The sequence below is a fragment of the Marmota marmota genome, unplaced genomic scaffold, assembly GCF_001458135.2.
Source record: "Marmota marmota marmota unplaced genomic scaffold, marMar, whole genome shotgun sequence".
In the NCBI taxonomy this organism is placed as follows: Eukaryota; Metazoa; Chordata; class Mammalia; order Rodentia; family Sciuridae; genus Marmota; species Marmota marmota.
This window is the reverse complement of record NW_026000196.1, coordinates 16,478,583-16,493,536: the sequence shown is the minus strand read 5'-3', so window position 1 is coordinate 16,493,536 and position 14,954 is coordinate 16,478,583. Positions and strand designations below refer to the sequence as shown.

The following is a 14,954-nucleotide window of genomic DNA, read 5'->3' as shown; positions in this document are numbered from 1 at the left end:
GGGGGGGGGGGGGAGAGAGGGAGGCAGGCAGGAAGGAAAAGGAAGACCTGAGGACCCTATCTGCTATCTGCTGTCTCTTATAGTAAAATAATGGAAAGCACCCATCTAGGTGATTTCTTTGGCTATGCTTAGCAGCAAGATTCTAAAATTACGGTGTCTTCTTTAAGTTGCTGCTCACATCTACCATTTCAGATCCGGCACTGTGGTGGGCGTGGGCCCAACAGACCCGGCATACTGGTAGGGTCGGGGTTAGCACAGGGCTGCCAATCAACTGGTGGCTCCAGAGGCCCCCCAAGGCTGCTGGTAGCTGTGGGCGCAACAGTTGTTTGGTTGCTAGAGCAACGTGTGATGTCACTAACCCCAGTTCCCAGAAATACACTGTATATGGCAAAGGGCAACCAGAACCACAGCCCACTTGGAAATGCTGATATTACTACTGAGAGTCGGGCAGGAAAACAGAGGAGGGAGCCCAGCTCTTGGCAGGGACTTGGCAGCTCAGGCAAACCACACTGAGATTTATTTCTACTGAGTTAACCATAGTGATCCCCACAAAGGCCAGAAACTCAGTGGGAGCTGGAACAAAGCAAAGAAGGCAAAGAGGGGTCTGCTGAGGTATGCACGGGTGGGCTTGCCACAGAAGCAGACACTGAAGTGCAATGTGTGCAGATGCAAGAACACCAGAGGCCAGAGCCCCAGCCCTTCCACTCAGGATGGGAGCCAGGAAACAGGACACCTCCCATTAATCCCACACCCTCATGACCAAGCAGTTTAGGTTCCAGGAACACAAACAGCTTCCATCACCAAGAAAATTCTGAGGTCTGTATCATAAGAGAAATGTTCAGAATAAAAGCCAGACACCAGGGGTCTGCACCCCAGAATTACAACAGCAGAGAAGGTAGCATCCTACAGCTAAGGGGGCCAGAGGAGGGCACAGGGAGATGGCCAAGTTGTAGTTCAGATCCTGCTCAAGGTTCCAGAGTAAGACTAGGGTGCCCCAGGCCCTCTCATCAGGATGAACCAGGAAAAAAGGTGCCTGTGAGGAGTTCAGGCCAGCAGAAGACATCAATGGCACGCCCCAGAGGAGAGATGACAGATTCCCTGGGGGGAGCTATGTCTACCTCCATCCCGCAAAGGAGAGTTGTTCTGTTTTACTTTGAGGGGAAATTTAGACCACCAAGCTTTTATTGAGTTCAGGACCCTGAGCAGAGTGCTAAGGTACACAAGACAGGTATGTGGTCCGGGACAGGGTTGAGAAGCAGCACCAACGCCTCCCACACCCAGGACCTTTCTTATCTCTGGCCAACTCTCAGCACCCAGCTCAGCTCTACCTCTCATGCCCACTCACTCATGCGCTCCTGGCTGCCCCACTATGCAGGGTCTTGATTGGCAGCTTTGCTCTACAGAAGGCTGGATGGAGTATAGAGATGGCACCTTGGCCAGGGGACCACAGCTTACCAAAACAGTGAGCCACAAACCCAAGCAGCCGGCTTGCCCAACCCTTCCCCTGGCATGAAGTAGGCCTTCCCACGAGGCCAGAGACAGTGGCATTTCATACAAATTTCAGAAAAATACAAATCCTGCAGACCGACCCTCCAGACCACATTCATGAAAGTAATACAACGTCTCCTGTGATTTCACCCAAAACAGCCCCCAGTGCTTTCCTTCAAGAGCCCCTCATCTGTGTCCTCCGTCAATTATTGGATCCCAGAAGCAAGGCACATGTCACTCCCTCTACCCTGTGTGCCCAGCACAGGTCTGACGAGCACAGCTGGATACTGGTCATTTAATTCATGCCCCAGCAGCATGTGCACCTCAGTGGCAGGCATGGAATCCTGCCCCTGTCAAACTCAGCTCCTGAGACTAACAGGGCAAAGGCAGAAACAAAACCTCTGAGGAGGTTCCCTCTAACACTCTTCAAGGAACAGTTTCAGAAACCACTGTTTCTTTAAGGAAAGCACAGAGCATTCTCGGAGGCGCCCACCAAACCTGGTTATTTTGAGAGTGGTGGAGGAGAACTGCCTCCAGGCCCTGGAGACCGCGAGGGGCGCCAACCCCTGAATCACAGGCTATTAGTGAGCCTTTCACAGAGCCCCACCGGTTGGCAGCCCCTCAAGCAGGAAAACAAGCAAACATTCGGGAAAACCCCGGACTCTGGCCTCATTAAGAAGTCCAGCACAAACCCATAGTGCTGTAATGTGGCCTCTGGCCAGGCTCCAGGCCCTAATGGGCCACCCAGCATCCTAACTGGCCCCAAGGCAGGGCTGTCTGCACGGAATAGATGATCCTAATGGAATTTCAAGGCATATCTGCTATTGTTCAGCACTGTGGGCACAAGGCCACCGCACCGTACACCTCCCATAAATGAGGACAAGAGGGAGGGGACAGGGACAGGCAGAGGATGTTTCTAGAAGCACTCTCTGTATGGAGCCTGCCCTGGCCCTGGGGCCTGTGGATGGCTCACATGGCATTACCTAGCTAAACACAGGAGTGGAGCTATGGAAGACGGAAGGGGAGGCTGGGGACACTGAGAGGTGGGAGAGGAGCCTCCGAGCTGCCTGCCTCAGCCTCCTCATTACACATAATGGAAGGTGAACTCCTCAGATGGAGAAGGGCTGCCTGGATCACCGGAGACCCTGGCCCATAGGAGGTCACTTGACTAGGAAGACTGCAGCGTAGAAGGGAGGAGAGACTCAGTTTAAAGGGGTCAGAAGGACACGGGCTTTATGTGAAGGATAACAAGGAGGTGGTGGTGCTGGGCCATTTCCCACCATTCTCTCTGTGATCAGTATTAAATCCCATCCTAAAATACATACTAGAGACCTGGGTGCAGGGAGCCTGGGGGGAGGGTGTGGGGAGTCTAACAGAGACACAAAGGTTACCCATAGAACAGGAAAAAGCAGCACAACAAGTGCATAAGGGACCAAGCTCTGGAGGCAGAAAACCTGCACTCAAATCCTGGACCCACCAGGTCCTAGTTTTACCACTTATACTTGCTCTGACTCAGTTTCCCCATTTCTGAAATGGGGAGAACTCAGGTTTGTGGTGGTAATCAAGTAAACAAGTGGAAATTCTTAAAACAATAGCTGTCACAAAGTAAGTGCTCAGTGAATGTTAATTATCACATCATCACCACCATTACCTCCTCTTCAACCTCAGAAGTAAAACGATTTTCAGTTAACTAAAGTGAGTTAAGAAGGCAAGAGACTTTTGATCATTTAAATTTATGGCTGACTGGGTGTTAGTTTGTTTATTTGGATAGCAACCAAACATATTGGTTTATCCTCTCAATTATATATTGTTAAAACTATAAGATTTTTCTTCATTCCAAATATGTCACCTAGAGAGCAAGTAAGTCCCTGCAATACTGGGTATTGACCCCAGAGCCTCCCACTAGCTAGGCAAGCACTCCTGCACTGAGCCACATCCCCAACCCTGTTTGAATTTATTTTGAGATAGGGTCTCACTAGGTTGTCAGGCTGGGCCTCAAACTTACCATCCTTCTGCCTCAGGCTCCCCACCAGCTGGGATTACAAGTACATGCCACTGTGCTCACCCAAAAAAGTAGGATTTAACTTTTAGAAAATGAAATGTACTTCTCTCAGACCTTGAGAACCCCTTAAGAAATATTTTCCTTTGAACACATATGAAAAGGTACAAGTGACCTAAAAAATAACGGAGCAACCAGAAATATCAGGAGAATGATGAGATTGCAAGCATTAGAAGTTATCTGTGCTGCTTCATGAGTAGTAAAGGCTAGACTAGAGACTAAAATGCCTTGTCCCCCAGTTAAAACACACCCTCACTGCCCACTGGAAGCTTCACAACCCCCCTGTGCAGACACACAAGAACGTTTTTTGATGTTATTATTTCTAAATTAAACTTTTAAAAGGACTTTTGCCTTAAAGACCCCAGTCAGTACATTTCCGCATTACAGTTTCATAGCTGGCTAGGCAAAACTTTTTTCAGGCTTTTTCTTTTGGGAAATCATTCTGGCCTTGCTTTTCTTTGTTTGTTTGTTTTGAGGTGAAATATAGAGCAACCATCATATGATTTACTCCTTTCCCCCTAAAAAATAAACGTTAAAACATTATAAGAATTTTTTTATTTTTTAAAATTTGTTCCAATTAGTTATACAGGACAGTAGAATGCATTTTGACACATTGTACACAAATGGAGCACAACTTCTCATTCCTCTGGCTGTACACGGCACTGAGTCATACCAGAATGTGATCATACGTGTATATAGGGTGTAAGCATTTATCTGACCAAGACTGCATCGTCTGTCACCCAGACCAAAAATCCAGGATGAGCCTTCTTCCTGTTATCCATTGTACAGTTTCCTCATTCCTCAGATTTGCAGTTTCTGCTTTTAGTTTTTTCCTGAGTTTTTTCTTGCCTTTGTTCTTTCACTTTTGATTACCTTTTATTTTCCCACTGTATTTTTCTAATGGGTTCTTGCTGACGATAAGTTTGCCGTCGCCGTTGCCGTGCAGGGGAGCTACCTATTTTCTAACTGTGCTTCCACCCGTTCTCAGCCCAGAGCAGCTGGACTAGATCTTCATGCCACAGAGAGATGGGTTGGGACACTGTGGGTTCTGGCTATTGCTCTCATTTTTGTCATCTTCAGATTATCAACCACCAATTCCTTGTAAGCACCTATTTATGGAGAGGGCTCTGTGGTGGGTGGTCTAGTTTGAAATAGCACCCTTGGGTGGCACACTTCTCACATGTTCCTGCCCAGAAAACCCACAGTCCCTCAGGCTCCTTGCTGACTCCCGCGCCAGCCAGGTACTGCTGTGGCTGCCATGGTCACTTACATCAGGCCCTCACTACCAGAACTCCAATGGAGGAGACTCCTGAGTCTTCCCTGCCTCCTGCCCACAGACCCCTCCATCTCCACACCTAGGCCCCCAGCTCCCCACCTGCCTGTGGCTGTCTCCCCACTCCATGCTGCTGGTCCGGGGACTGCTCCGGCCTGCTGCAGAAAGCCCCAACTCAGCAGCCTGATATCTGAGGCCCCTGCACAACCACCTTCCCGGATCTCTGCTCACTTACCTTGGGTTTCCTTCCTCTACTCATTTTCTGATTTATTCTTACCTACCTGGAGCTCCCTTCTGATCCCTTTCTGCTGGTCCAATTCCTAAGTCCCTGCTTTCCCCACTGACTTCAAGGAAAAACCCAAATTCCATGTTCTTTGAAAATTTCTTTGTCACTGAACCATATTTATTAACCTCTTTCAGTTGGCAGTGAACCATCTCCAGTACTTCCTTGAGAATGTGTGTTCTGTCGTTTTCATATCCTGTCTGACATTTTACCTAAACAATATCCCTCCTACCACATTTCCCCTACTTGTCACCTCCTCCACTCCATATCTGTGCAAATTCCCCCACATCCTTCAAGACCCTGGCTAATCTCTTCTTCTCCCAGAAGACTTCTCCAAGTCTCACAACCCCTGTGATCTCCAGAAACCTATACTTGTTTCCTACCATACACAAGGCTACATAGGTCCACGCCCCCTTATCTACAGCTTAGGATTCTTAACACCAAGGCCACAAAGGTCATACCTTTTCAATCCCGAGTCCAGCACTGAATCCTACATGTCCTGTATCTCTGAAGCAGCCTGAGGGCCCCACATCCCACCTCATAAGACAGCCTCACAGGCTCCTGTCTATCCATTACTCACAATCCTCCATGACAGGTCCCCAAAACCAAGCTGGTCAGGGATTCCAAAATGCCTGGCATTGCCACATAGGCCATGCTAGCTCAGTCCTTAGGTCCCCACCCAGGAGATGCTTGTTATGATTGGTATGAGGTATCCCCCAAAAGCTGTATCAATGAAGAATTGTCCAGAGGTAAAATGATTGGATTGGGAGAGCTGTAACCTAATCAGTCCATCCTAATTTAAATGGACTGATGTAGGAACCGTAGGCAGGTGGGAGAGCTAAAGGAGGTGGGTCAGTAGGGGCATGCCCTGAAAGGGTCCATTTTCCCTGTGACCCCTATCTCATCACTTTCTTTGTATCCTAGTCACCACGCGCCATGAGTAGAGTGGCTTCCCTCTGCCATACCCTTCTACCATGATATTTAGGTGGATTGCTCTTGTCATATCTTTTGGTCGCAGCAATGCAAAACTAACACAGTATTCCTTCTGCCTGGAAAGCCCTTCCATATGGGCTTCCCTTCCCACAGGAACCCAGCATTGTCTCCTCCAGGAAGCCTTCCTTGCATGCCGCATGGGCTCCCACTGCACTAGAACTGCATCATCCTACAGTTGAGGACAGGGGCAAAGTCTTCACCATCTTCTACCTACAACATCCCACTACATCCAACACCTTTCTGTGTAACAGGACAGTCAGCAGGGCATGAAGAGGCAAAGCCCTGGCTTAAGATCTGAGGTTAGAATCTCGGGCTCTCTACTTACTAGCTGTGTGATCTTTTAAGTAACAGCCTCTTGGAGCTTGGGTTTCATCACATGCAAAATAAGCCTTGGCAGAAAAGTTATAAAAATTGGAGATACTATCTACAAAGCACTTAAGACATGGCAAGTACTCAACAAAAGGCAGCTATCATGACCTGTCACGCAGTAACAATCAGAGGTGCAGGCAGCCTACTTTAGGATGCATCAGAAACAGGATGGATGATGACACAGGGATATACAGGTAGACAGTCATGAGATAAAGCAAATTTAGTTCATTGGACAATCCAGATGGCAGGTACAGGAGTGCTTATTCAGCTTTTCTTATGTTTGAAAATTTTTACAACAATACATTGGAAAGAATTAGAATATTCATTTTGACATGAATCTGCAAAATAAGGATTCAAGGAATGAGTGTTGCTTATCTAGGATGTTCAGAGCTTCAAATTTCATCTAATTCAGGCCTCTCTCAGGAGGCTCTACAGGATTCTGTGACCCTAGACAGATCCAATGTGACCCTGAGTGGTTGGCCACACATGCTGCAGACATACTGATGCCCAGTGTGAGCCTGTACAACACCCCATAGTTTCCCCTCTCTAACAGCAATCCATCTTTGGTCTCCTACTCCAGACTGCTATGGGACAGGCTTAGCATTTACCAATGCCCCCACTCCGGGGTTGCAGAGTGTACACAAATCACCTGGCATCTTTTTATAAGGCCCTTCAGGATCCAGTAGGCTGGAGATGGGCCTGAGATTCTGCATTTCCAACAAGCTTACAATCATGCTGCAGTTGTGACTGGGTGCAGACTATCCTCTAAGCATGGAAGCTCTGGACCAGTGGTTCTCTATGCTGGCAGTGCCCAACAATCACCTAGAGGGGTTTTAAAACCACCACACCTGGTCCTACCCCACACCAATCCAATCAGAATCTCTGGGCTGGGTCAATGCCCTCTCAGGGTCTTCAGGGGTTCCCTGGTGCAGCTCAGGCTGAGAATCCATCTTGCATCTGAGCATCTCTCCTGTAACCACTTAGATGCTGGTGCAATCAACATTCATACTGCAGGAAAAAACTTGTGATTGCATATTAGGCAGATGAGCACCTCCAGCCCCACACAGCAATGCTGGTGACAGGGAAAAGGGAGCAACCACAGACCCTGCTTGAAAGGGGGTTTGGCAGGACCATGTCTCCTCTTCTCTTGGTATCCAAGGTCCCAAGCCCAGCCTCATGTTTACTCCTGATCACCACTTATCAGGCAGGAGACAAAGGCAGTGACCTTCCTGTCTTCTGGCACTGAAAGGTCTCATTCTCCTATCCACCTGCCAAGCTGGATGCCTAATCTTTCTGGCTACAAACAGGCCAACAGGGTTTGATGAAAGTCTCCAGTGTTGGACTATGACATTCACTGTCTTCATTTTATTACTTATGTTTACTTTATCAAATTATACATTCATTTATAAATTACAAATCTATATTTGGAAACGATAGTCATGTAATTTTGTTATTTATGATCACTTTAATGTTTCTCCTCCACTGTGAAGGTTCCAGGAAGGGTTGGGCCAGGAAGGGTTGAAGATCTTTGAGAGCTGGCCTTGGTCAGAAACACAGAAAAATGTGCCTTAGGCTTTAAAGAGCCCCAGTCCCTTCCCTTTCACATGAGATTTGCAATGAGATAGCCCACAGGGGGATGACTGCCAACTAGGCAGGGGCAGGGGCAATGGCCACTGCTGGGAAGTCACAAGTGGGAGCAATTCTAGCCCCAGCAACACCACCATCAGCCCCTCTTCCCTGTGAGGCTGTGTCCATCCACTACCTTAAATAAGGTCTGGGTGGGAGGAAGGTCAACTTTCTCAAAAGTTGTTAAGCATGATATCATCGCAACACGGCACTGATGACCATGCTTTCCTTTCGTCTGCCAGGGTGGTTTTCCAAACTCTTCACACCTACAATCTTGCAAATGAAGTGGGCACTGTGCCCACTTTCCATGATTTGGTGAGAAAGGCACAGACCTGGGATCAGACTCAGCTGGCTCCAGCCCTCCCCACTGGCCTGCAGCCCTGAACTCCAGGCCTTTCTCACTCACCTATAAAAGGTTTGCCTGGCATTCACCTCAGAGAGTGACAAGGAGCAGAGCTGCTAAGTACTGAGCACCATGTCTGACAGGCAGTACCGACTGCATCATGTTGGCATTGTTACTATTGTTACCAGTGGGAACCCGGGTCTCTGTCCTTCCATAATACGTTGCTGATCTTTGGGGCCCTTCTGAGCATGAAGCTGCTAGAAAGTAAGGGGCACCATCTCAACCAAAGGTTGATGACCACCTGGGGAGAGGTCACACAAAGTAGGTTCTTCAGAGGACCCATTGACTTCTCTGCAGGCATTGCCTACCCTGCCTCTTTGAGTGCTCTGTGACCTTTCCATCTGGATTGGTTATACTGAATTCAAGTCAACACCTTGACGAAACCAGCTGCCCAAGAGTTCCATGCTAATCTCATAGTGCAGATGCAGTTTTTCAAGGCCAGACTGATGCTGGGGGTGAGGGTGTGTGCATCAGTGCCCTGGAATTTGAAGGAACAGCACAACAGGCAGATGGATTCAGATGTCCTGGGTCCAAATCCTGGCACTCTATATTCTAGCTCTGCAACTTCTCTGAGTTAAGTTTGTTCCTCTATAAACAAGGTATCCAACTCCTGGGATCTAGTGAGTTGACATGTACAAAGCTCTTAGAAGATGCAGAAACACTAGGCAAAGGTGTGAGACTCAGCTATTGCCAACCCTGAGGGACCCCTGGCCAGTGATCTGAGCAAGACCTTGCTCTTCCTCTTCATCCTTTCAGCCATAGAGGACTTGACTCTTCACCTGGCCATGGAAAAGGATGCTCTCTGCTTATCACAAAGCCACAGAGATGCTTCAGTGAGTTTATACCACTGGCTTCAAGACAAACCTGCACAGCATCCTTACCTGTAGGTGGCCACTTCCAGACTGAGGCCAGTCTTCACCTGCAAAAGTTCCTGATAGTCCCGCAGTCGGTCAGTCATGGCCAAGGTGAGGGCCGCCTTCTCATCCTCCAGGCAATCGATCACCCTCTGTGAAGAGAACAGAAGGGCTTTTAGATCCAAGAACAAGGTTGAACTGAAGGTGGCAACAGTTCAGGGTATAAAAGGAAGTGAAAAACCTCCAGTCTTATTAAACAGGTGATCAATTGCAAGGATGGTTTCAAATATTGTCTCTCTTCTATATGGAAGATTTTTAAAAATTTTTTTAATCTTTATTTTATTTATTTATTTTTATGTGGTGCTGAGGATCAAACCCAAGGTCTCGCATGTGCTAGGCAAGCACTGTACCGCTGAGCCACAACCCCAGCCCCTGGAAGATTTTTTTAATGCATATGAAGGATTTTGATAGATCACTGGCTTCTCTGCTCAGATGCTCTGATAATAATGAATGCTAAGGTGTTTATTTAAATCATCTCTATAATTTCAGGCAGCAGTCTACTTAGGAAAGCCAATGTATCCAACAGGTCAATTGATATGCAATTGAAAGCCACAACCAGAAATCAGGGGGGTTATAATACTTAAAACTGGAGACACTCAGATATGAACTGAAATTTCCCTAAAACTTATGTTTTCTCCAATAATTATCAGGTAAACTGATGCAGAGTTCTTTTTTTTTTTCACCTAGAGAAACTACTTTAAAATTATCAGGAAAGAAATATATTCTGGAAAAAATTATTGTTCTGGATTGTTCTTGCGCAGCTAGTTAATAAGCACTCTCATGGTGCCTTCATGCCTGGCTAATTACCTTCACCTGGCCTGTCCCTCCTTAGACAAGAGACATCACTACCCTTTGCATTCAGCTTCCAGACACATGCCCCTCAAATGCCAGTCACATAGCACATTTGTAACACTTGTTACAAGTGGGAACATGGTGAATTTCACTTAAGATAAAATGATCAAAATGATATTACCCTCTTCAAAATGTACTATTTTGGGTCCACAATATCTTTTTGTTAGTGCACACAATGGCCTCATTTGTACATTCTACACTTTGTGTTTTCATCATAGTTGTTAATTAGTCACTCTAGGGAATAATTAACCAAGCAAACATTTAAACCCTGAAATTAGTCCATATACTTATAACTTCTGGTATGGAATGGAAAGTAGCAGTATTTTCGAACACAGTTAACTAAACTAAACCACACTTATAAGCACTTATCTTTATAGAATTTGAAAACTATAAGACTATTGGGGAAATAAATGTATTTTCATTGCTGCTAGAATCTAGCCACCATCCTAAGCATCTGGCAAGTTACTGAGAGTCCAGAAAAATGTGTAGTGTCTATGAAACCAAAGAATGATCTGAACCAAGATCTCACACTGGATTTATCATTCTAAAATGCAAGATCAGCATGTAAACAGTTTTGCTTTCTACAACAGTTTCATTTCTAAGCTGATGACTGTGTTAGATTCTCTTGATATATAACAGGTGCTAGAAACTAAAAGCAAAACACACTTAACTTTTAAAGCAAAGGAGTAAATTTAAGAACCACTGACTAATGACTCAGGATGAATATGCTTAACAGACCCCAAAGCTAGCATTATACGCAGATAAAGCAGTTTACCAAAGCAAACCACATGACAGCCTTGATTAGTGACAGAGTTGCCAAATTTAGCCATGACATTCACACATTCTATAGTAAGTCCCAGTATTAACATCTATGTTACCCTGTTCTACAGGGAATATAAATTCAGGTACAAGGTTATAATATAAAATGTGCTACAAATACATGTGAATGAGTGTATGTGTGCTCACAACATCTATCTTTTCTAATATAGTAAACTTGAGAATTTGTAGTAATTTATTCCTTACAACAAAGTTCAAGTGTTGCTAGATTACTTAGAAAAAAAAAATCAGATGAACTCAGTTCTCTACCCACAAACCTCCTGAGCAGATAAAGAAGGCTCAGCTACACCAAAGGGGTGTGCACAAAGATTCTCTCTCCCTGCCCCAAACACACAGAAGACTGCTACGCCCCACCAAATGAGGAAAATGAAACAGAGCTTAAGCTGAAATTAGTATCATTCCAACCACATTTCCATGTGAGTCAACTCTTCCTAAATTGTCAAAGAAAAATTCTTGGATTTTTGGAAGCAGGAAGATGAACAAGTAAGAATTATTGACTCCCAATAGTCTCTCCCAAAATCACAACTAATCTTGGTGATAGAACAAAGCTTCAGACATGGACTCTGCTTTGCTAGAAGTTCTCAAGCTAAGGACCAGCCTGGAGGGCTAGAAACCAGGCACAGGATGCTAATTCCAGCCCAAGCAAAGCCATTTCACCTAATGTTGCAAAAAACCTGGGAGAGATGTCAGTTTTTCCAGCTGCAATGGAGAGAGCTTTAGGAGACCATCACAACTGATGGTAAAATCAAGTTCCACACCAGGGAAAGTGCTCTGCTGTTCATGTCAAGAGAATTAACTCACTCTACCAAATCTTCTAAGCTGCCCCTTGTTGAGCATATCATACAGACAGGATAGGAAGAGCTTGCAAATGTCCGAGTCACTCACAATTCTGAACATTAGAGCTTAAAAGGACTTAAATACTGTGATTACCTCACTCAAAATACAAAAACTAAGTGTAGTAATAATAATAAGCATAAATTGGATGCTACTTAAGCATTTATAGCTCTATCCCAGACAGCACCCTAAACTCTATACTCATATCTTACAATCACAGATGGGTATTTGACCCCTTTAAGAGGTTTCTCTTAGATGAAAAGAGAGGAAATGTGACCCAGTGATTGGTTGTTCAGGCATCAAACCTCAGGAGTACCCTGTTTTAGCTACCTACAGACTAGGTGATCTATATGCCCGTTTCATCATCTATGAAATAGGGCTACGATTTGGAGTAAAGATCAAGAGTGAATATGCATGAAGTGTTTGATACCTGTGCTACAAGAAGCACTTTGATAGAAGTTAACTGTTAGTAATAAAACACTGAGAACAGGAAATCAGTTAAAGCAGCTTTTAGCCTCCATAGACTGAGCTTGTATGGAATCTGAATAAAGTAGAGGCTTGGGATTAAATCATAAATACCTTTAACATAATTCTGAGCACTTTTATGGTGTTTAATCTTTTGGAGTACAATTTGAGATATCGTTGCTGACTGGAGAAAGATTCAGGATAAGGATAAAGTAATAACTAGTAACATTCCATAAACTGGGACTAAAAAAAAAAAATACCAAGAAACCAGGTCCTTATCAAACTGTTCTTTCCTTGTTACTTTTAGGGGAAAGAAGCAAATTCCAACAAGACAGAGATATCACTGGATAGAGAGTTAAGGATGGGGTCCTATTCTGAGTCAGGTGTGACCTCAGGGAAGAACTTCCCTAGGTGGTCAGAGTCCTTATATGGAGAAAGAAATGGACAGTGATTCTAACTACACTTCCAAGTCCCCATCTCTCTTCCAGCCAGGTGAACTCTGTTTTCACCTGAGATTTGATGTTCCTCTGAAGATTTCATTAGAGGTGAAGGGTTCTGTTGCTAAAAAGAACACTGAAACCAGAGCTTAAAGGTCTGAAATGAGCCAAAATTGACCTATGAAATGAAGACAAACAAAGCCCACAACCCAAAAGACAAAATTTCATACAATTTAGTCCCATATTACTTTTTATGACTGCCCATCTAGTCTTTAGCTCTTTGGATACTGAAACTCTAGCACAGTGCAGGGAACCAAAGATAATAAGATATTTGATGACTATCTGTAGATATCTGCCACATCAATCATTCCATATCAATACCCACAAGTGCCCTTTACTTCTAATTTTTTTTAAAAAAAGCACAAAATCACCATATCATAAATTGTTAAGCTGCAAACTGTTCCCTTAAAATCTTTCTGAAATTGTGCTGATGTTATTTCAAACTATTGTTCTTAGAACTACAGATTTAGGAACATTTCTAACCCTGGCTGAGGCTAGGTAGGGCCAGAGCCAAACACTAAGACTGGACTGGGTGTACAGACAATAAATCAACCACAGGTGACCCTGCTGGGTTCAGAGGGTGAGGGCGTTGCTTCTCTGAAATAGTAACTGTTTATAGAAGTCTGCACTTGTAATAACATCCACCACAGGGACCTGCTTTCCCACAACTTTTATATTACCCAGAGATCTGACATCAGCTCATACTGTGAGCAAAATGACTCTGGACCTTTCCTGCAAAATAGTTGCTGCTCCTCTCAAGAACAAATAAGGCAGCCACAACTATCTGAGAAATAATTCTGGCAAAATAAAAACCGTTTTGGAAACCAACTTAAGATTGGGAGGCCTCCACGTAAGGACTTGCCATTGCCTTGAAACGTCCCAACACACTGACATATCCAAATAGGAATGTGCTGTCAATTCTGGAAGTCAAGAGAAATTTCTTGGTTGACTTTTGGGTCCAAGTTTACTAGGTATAAAAAGCACAGGCGATTGGGAAAACCTAAAGCCAAGAAGGTCGTTTGTTGGGATGTGCCCAGTCATGTCAAAATTTAAAGTTGTGCCCCATGGTGAATGCCTGTGATCCCTACTACTTGGGAGGCTGAGGCAAGATTGCAAGTTCATGGTCAGCCCTGAGCAATTTAGCAAGGCCCTGACTCGAAATTAAAAAATAGGGCTGGGGTTGTAGCTCAGAGGTAGAGCGCTTGACTACCATGTGCCAGACCCTCAGTTCAATCCCCACTACCGCAAAAACAACAACAAAAATACCCTCAGGTTGCCAACCTAACAAGATGATGGGGACTGAGCTAGCCACGGGACCTGTTACTCCGAGCTAGACCACTGCAGAGTTGAAGGACCAATGGACCACACTCTTCTTTCAAGGCTGGCAAGGTGCTGGACCCTGAAGGCTCCTGCCGCAAAGTGTTGGGTACCCTTTGAGCCGGCCCTATCCTCTCTTGATGCCGCGCTCCGACCCTGAGTGAACTGGCTGCGGTTCCTGGAACCCCGCTCTCCCACCCACACCGTAAGCATGGTGACCAGCTGGGGCCACAGGAAGAGAGGGACATTCCGGGCACGGACCTGACGCTCCTCCGCTTGCAGCCCGTACTCCTCGCGCATCCGCAGCAGCTCATCCTCCAGCCGCGCGCGCAGTTGCTCTAGCTCGAGCGCCTCGTGCAGCAGCGCCTCGGCTTCCTTGGCGCAGAGTTGCGCCTCCTTTTCGGCTTCGCGCCGGCTCTCTTGGCCGCGCCGCAGCGCTTCTTCCAGCTCGCGCACCTCGTCCTCATACAGCTGCACTGTCTCCCGCCACGACTCGGCCACCAGCAGCGCGTAGCTGTCGTGCACCTCCTGCAGACGCGGCGGGGGCGCGGCGGGGCCGGCGGCGCGGGCTCGGTAGTGCATGGTCAGGCTGGAGGCGCGAGAGCGAAGCTCCGCACGTCGCGCTCGTGGCCGCGTCGAGGCCGCGGCGCTCAGCCTGAAGTCGGCCCAACAGAGCTTCGAGGGCGGCTCGCGCGCCAAGCGCTCTGCTGCGCGCTCGCTCGAGCGCCCAGCTCGGCGTCCGGC

The 14,954-nt window shown here is 46.2% G+C and overlaps 1 protein-coding gene across 1 annotated transcript in view; it reads right to left on the bottom strand.

Annotated features, from left to right (window-relative positions):
- The window catches only part of Synm (synemin), a 25,148-nt gene extending 10,200 nt beyond the window's left edge, over nucleotides 1-14,948 (bottom strand). The window contains exons 1-2 of the mRNA XM_015492992.2: nucleotides 14,472-14,948; nucleotides 9,376-9,500 (exon numbers count right to left, since the gene is read on the bottom strand). Of these exons, the coding sequence (XP_015348478.2) occupies nucleotides 9,376-9,500; nucleotides 14,472-14,792 (446 nt within the window). The 5' untranslated portion in view covers nucleotides 14,793-14,948. The remainder of the gene's footprint in view (nucleotides 1-9,375; nucleotides 9,501-14,471) is intronic.
- Nucleotides 14,949-14,954: the final 6 nt, after the last annotated feature.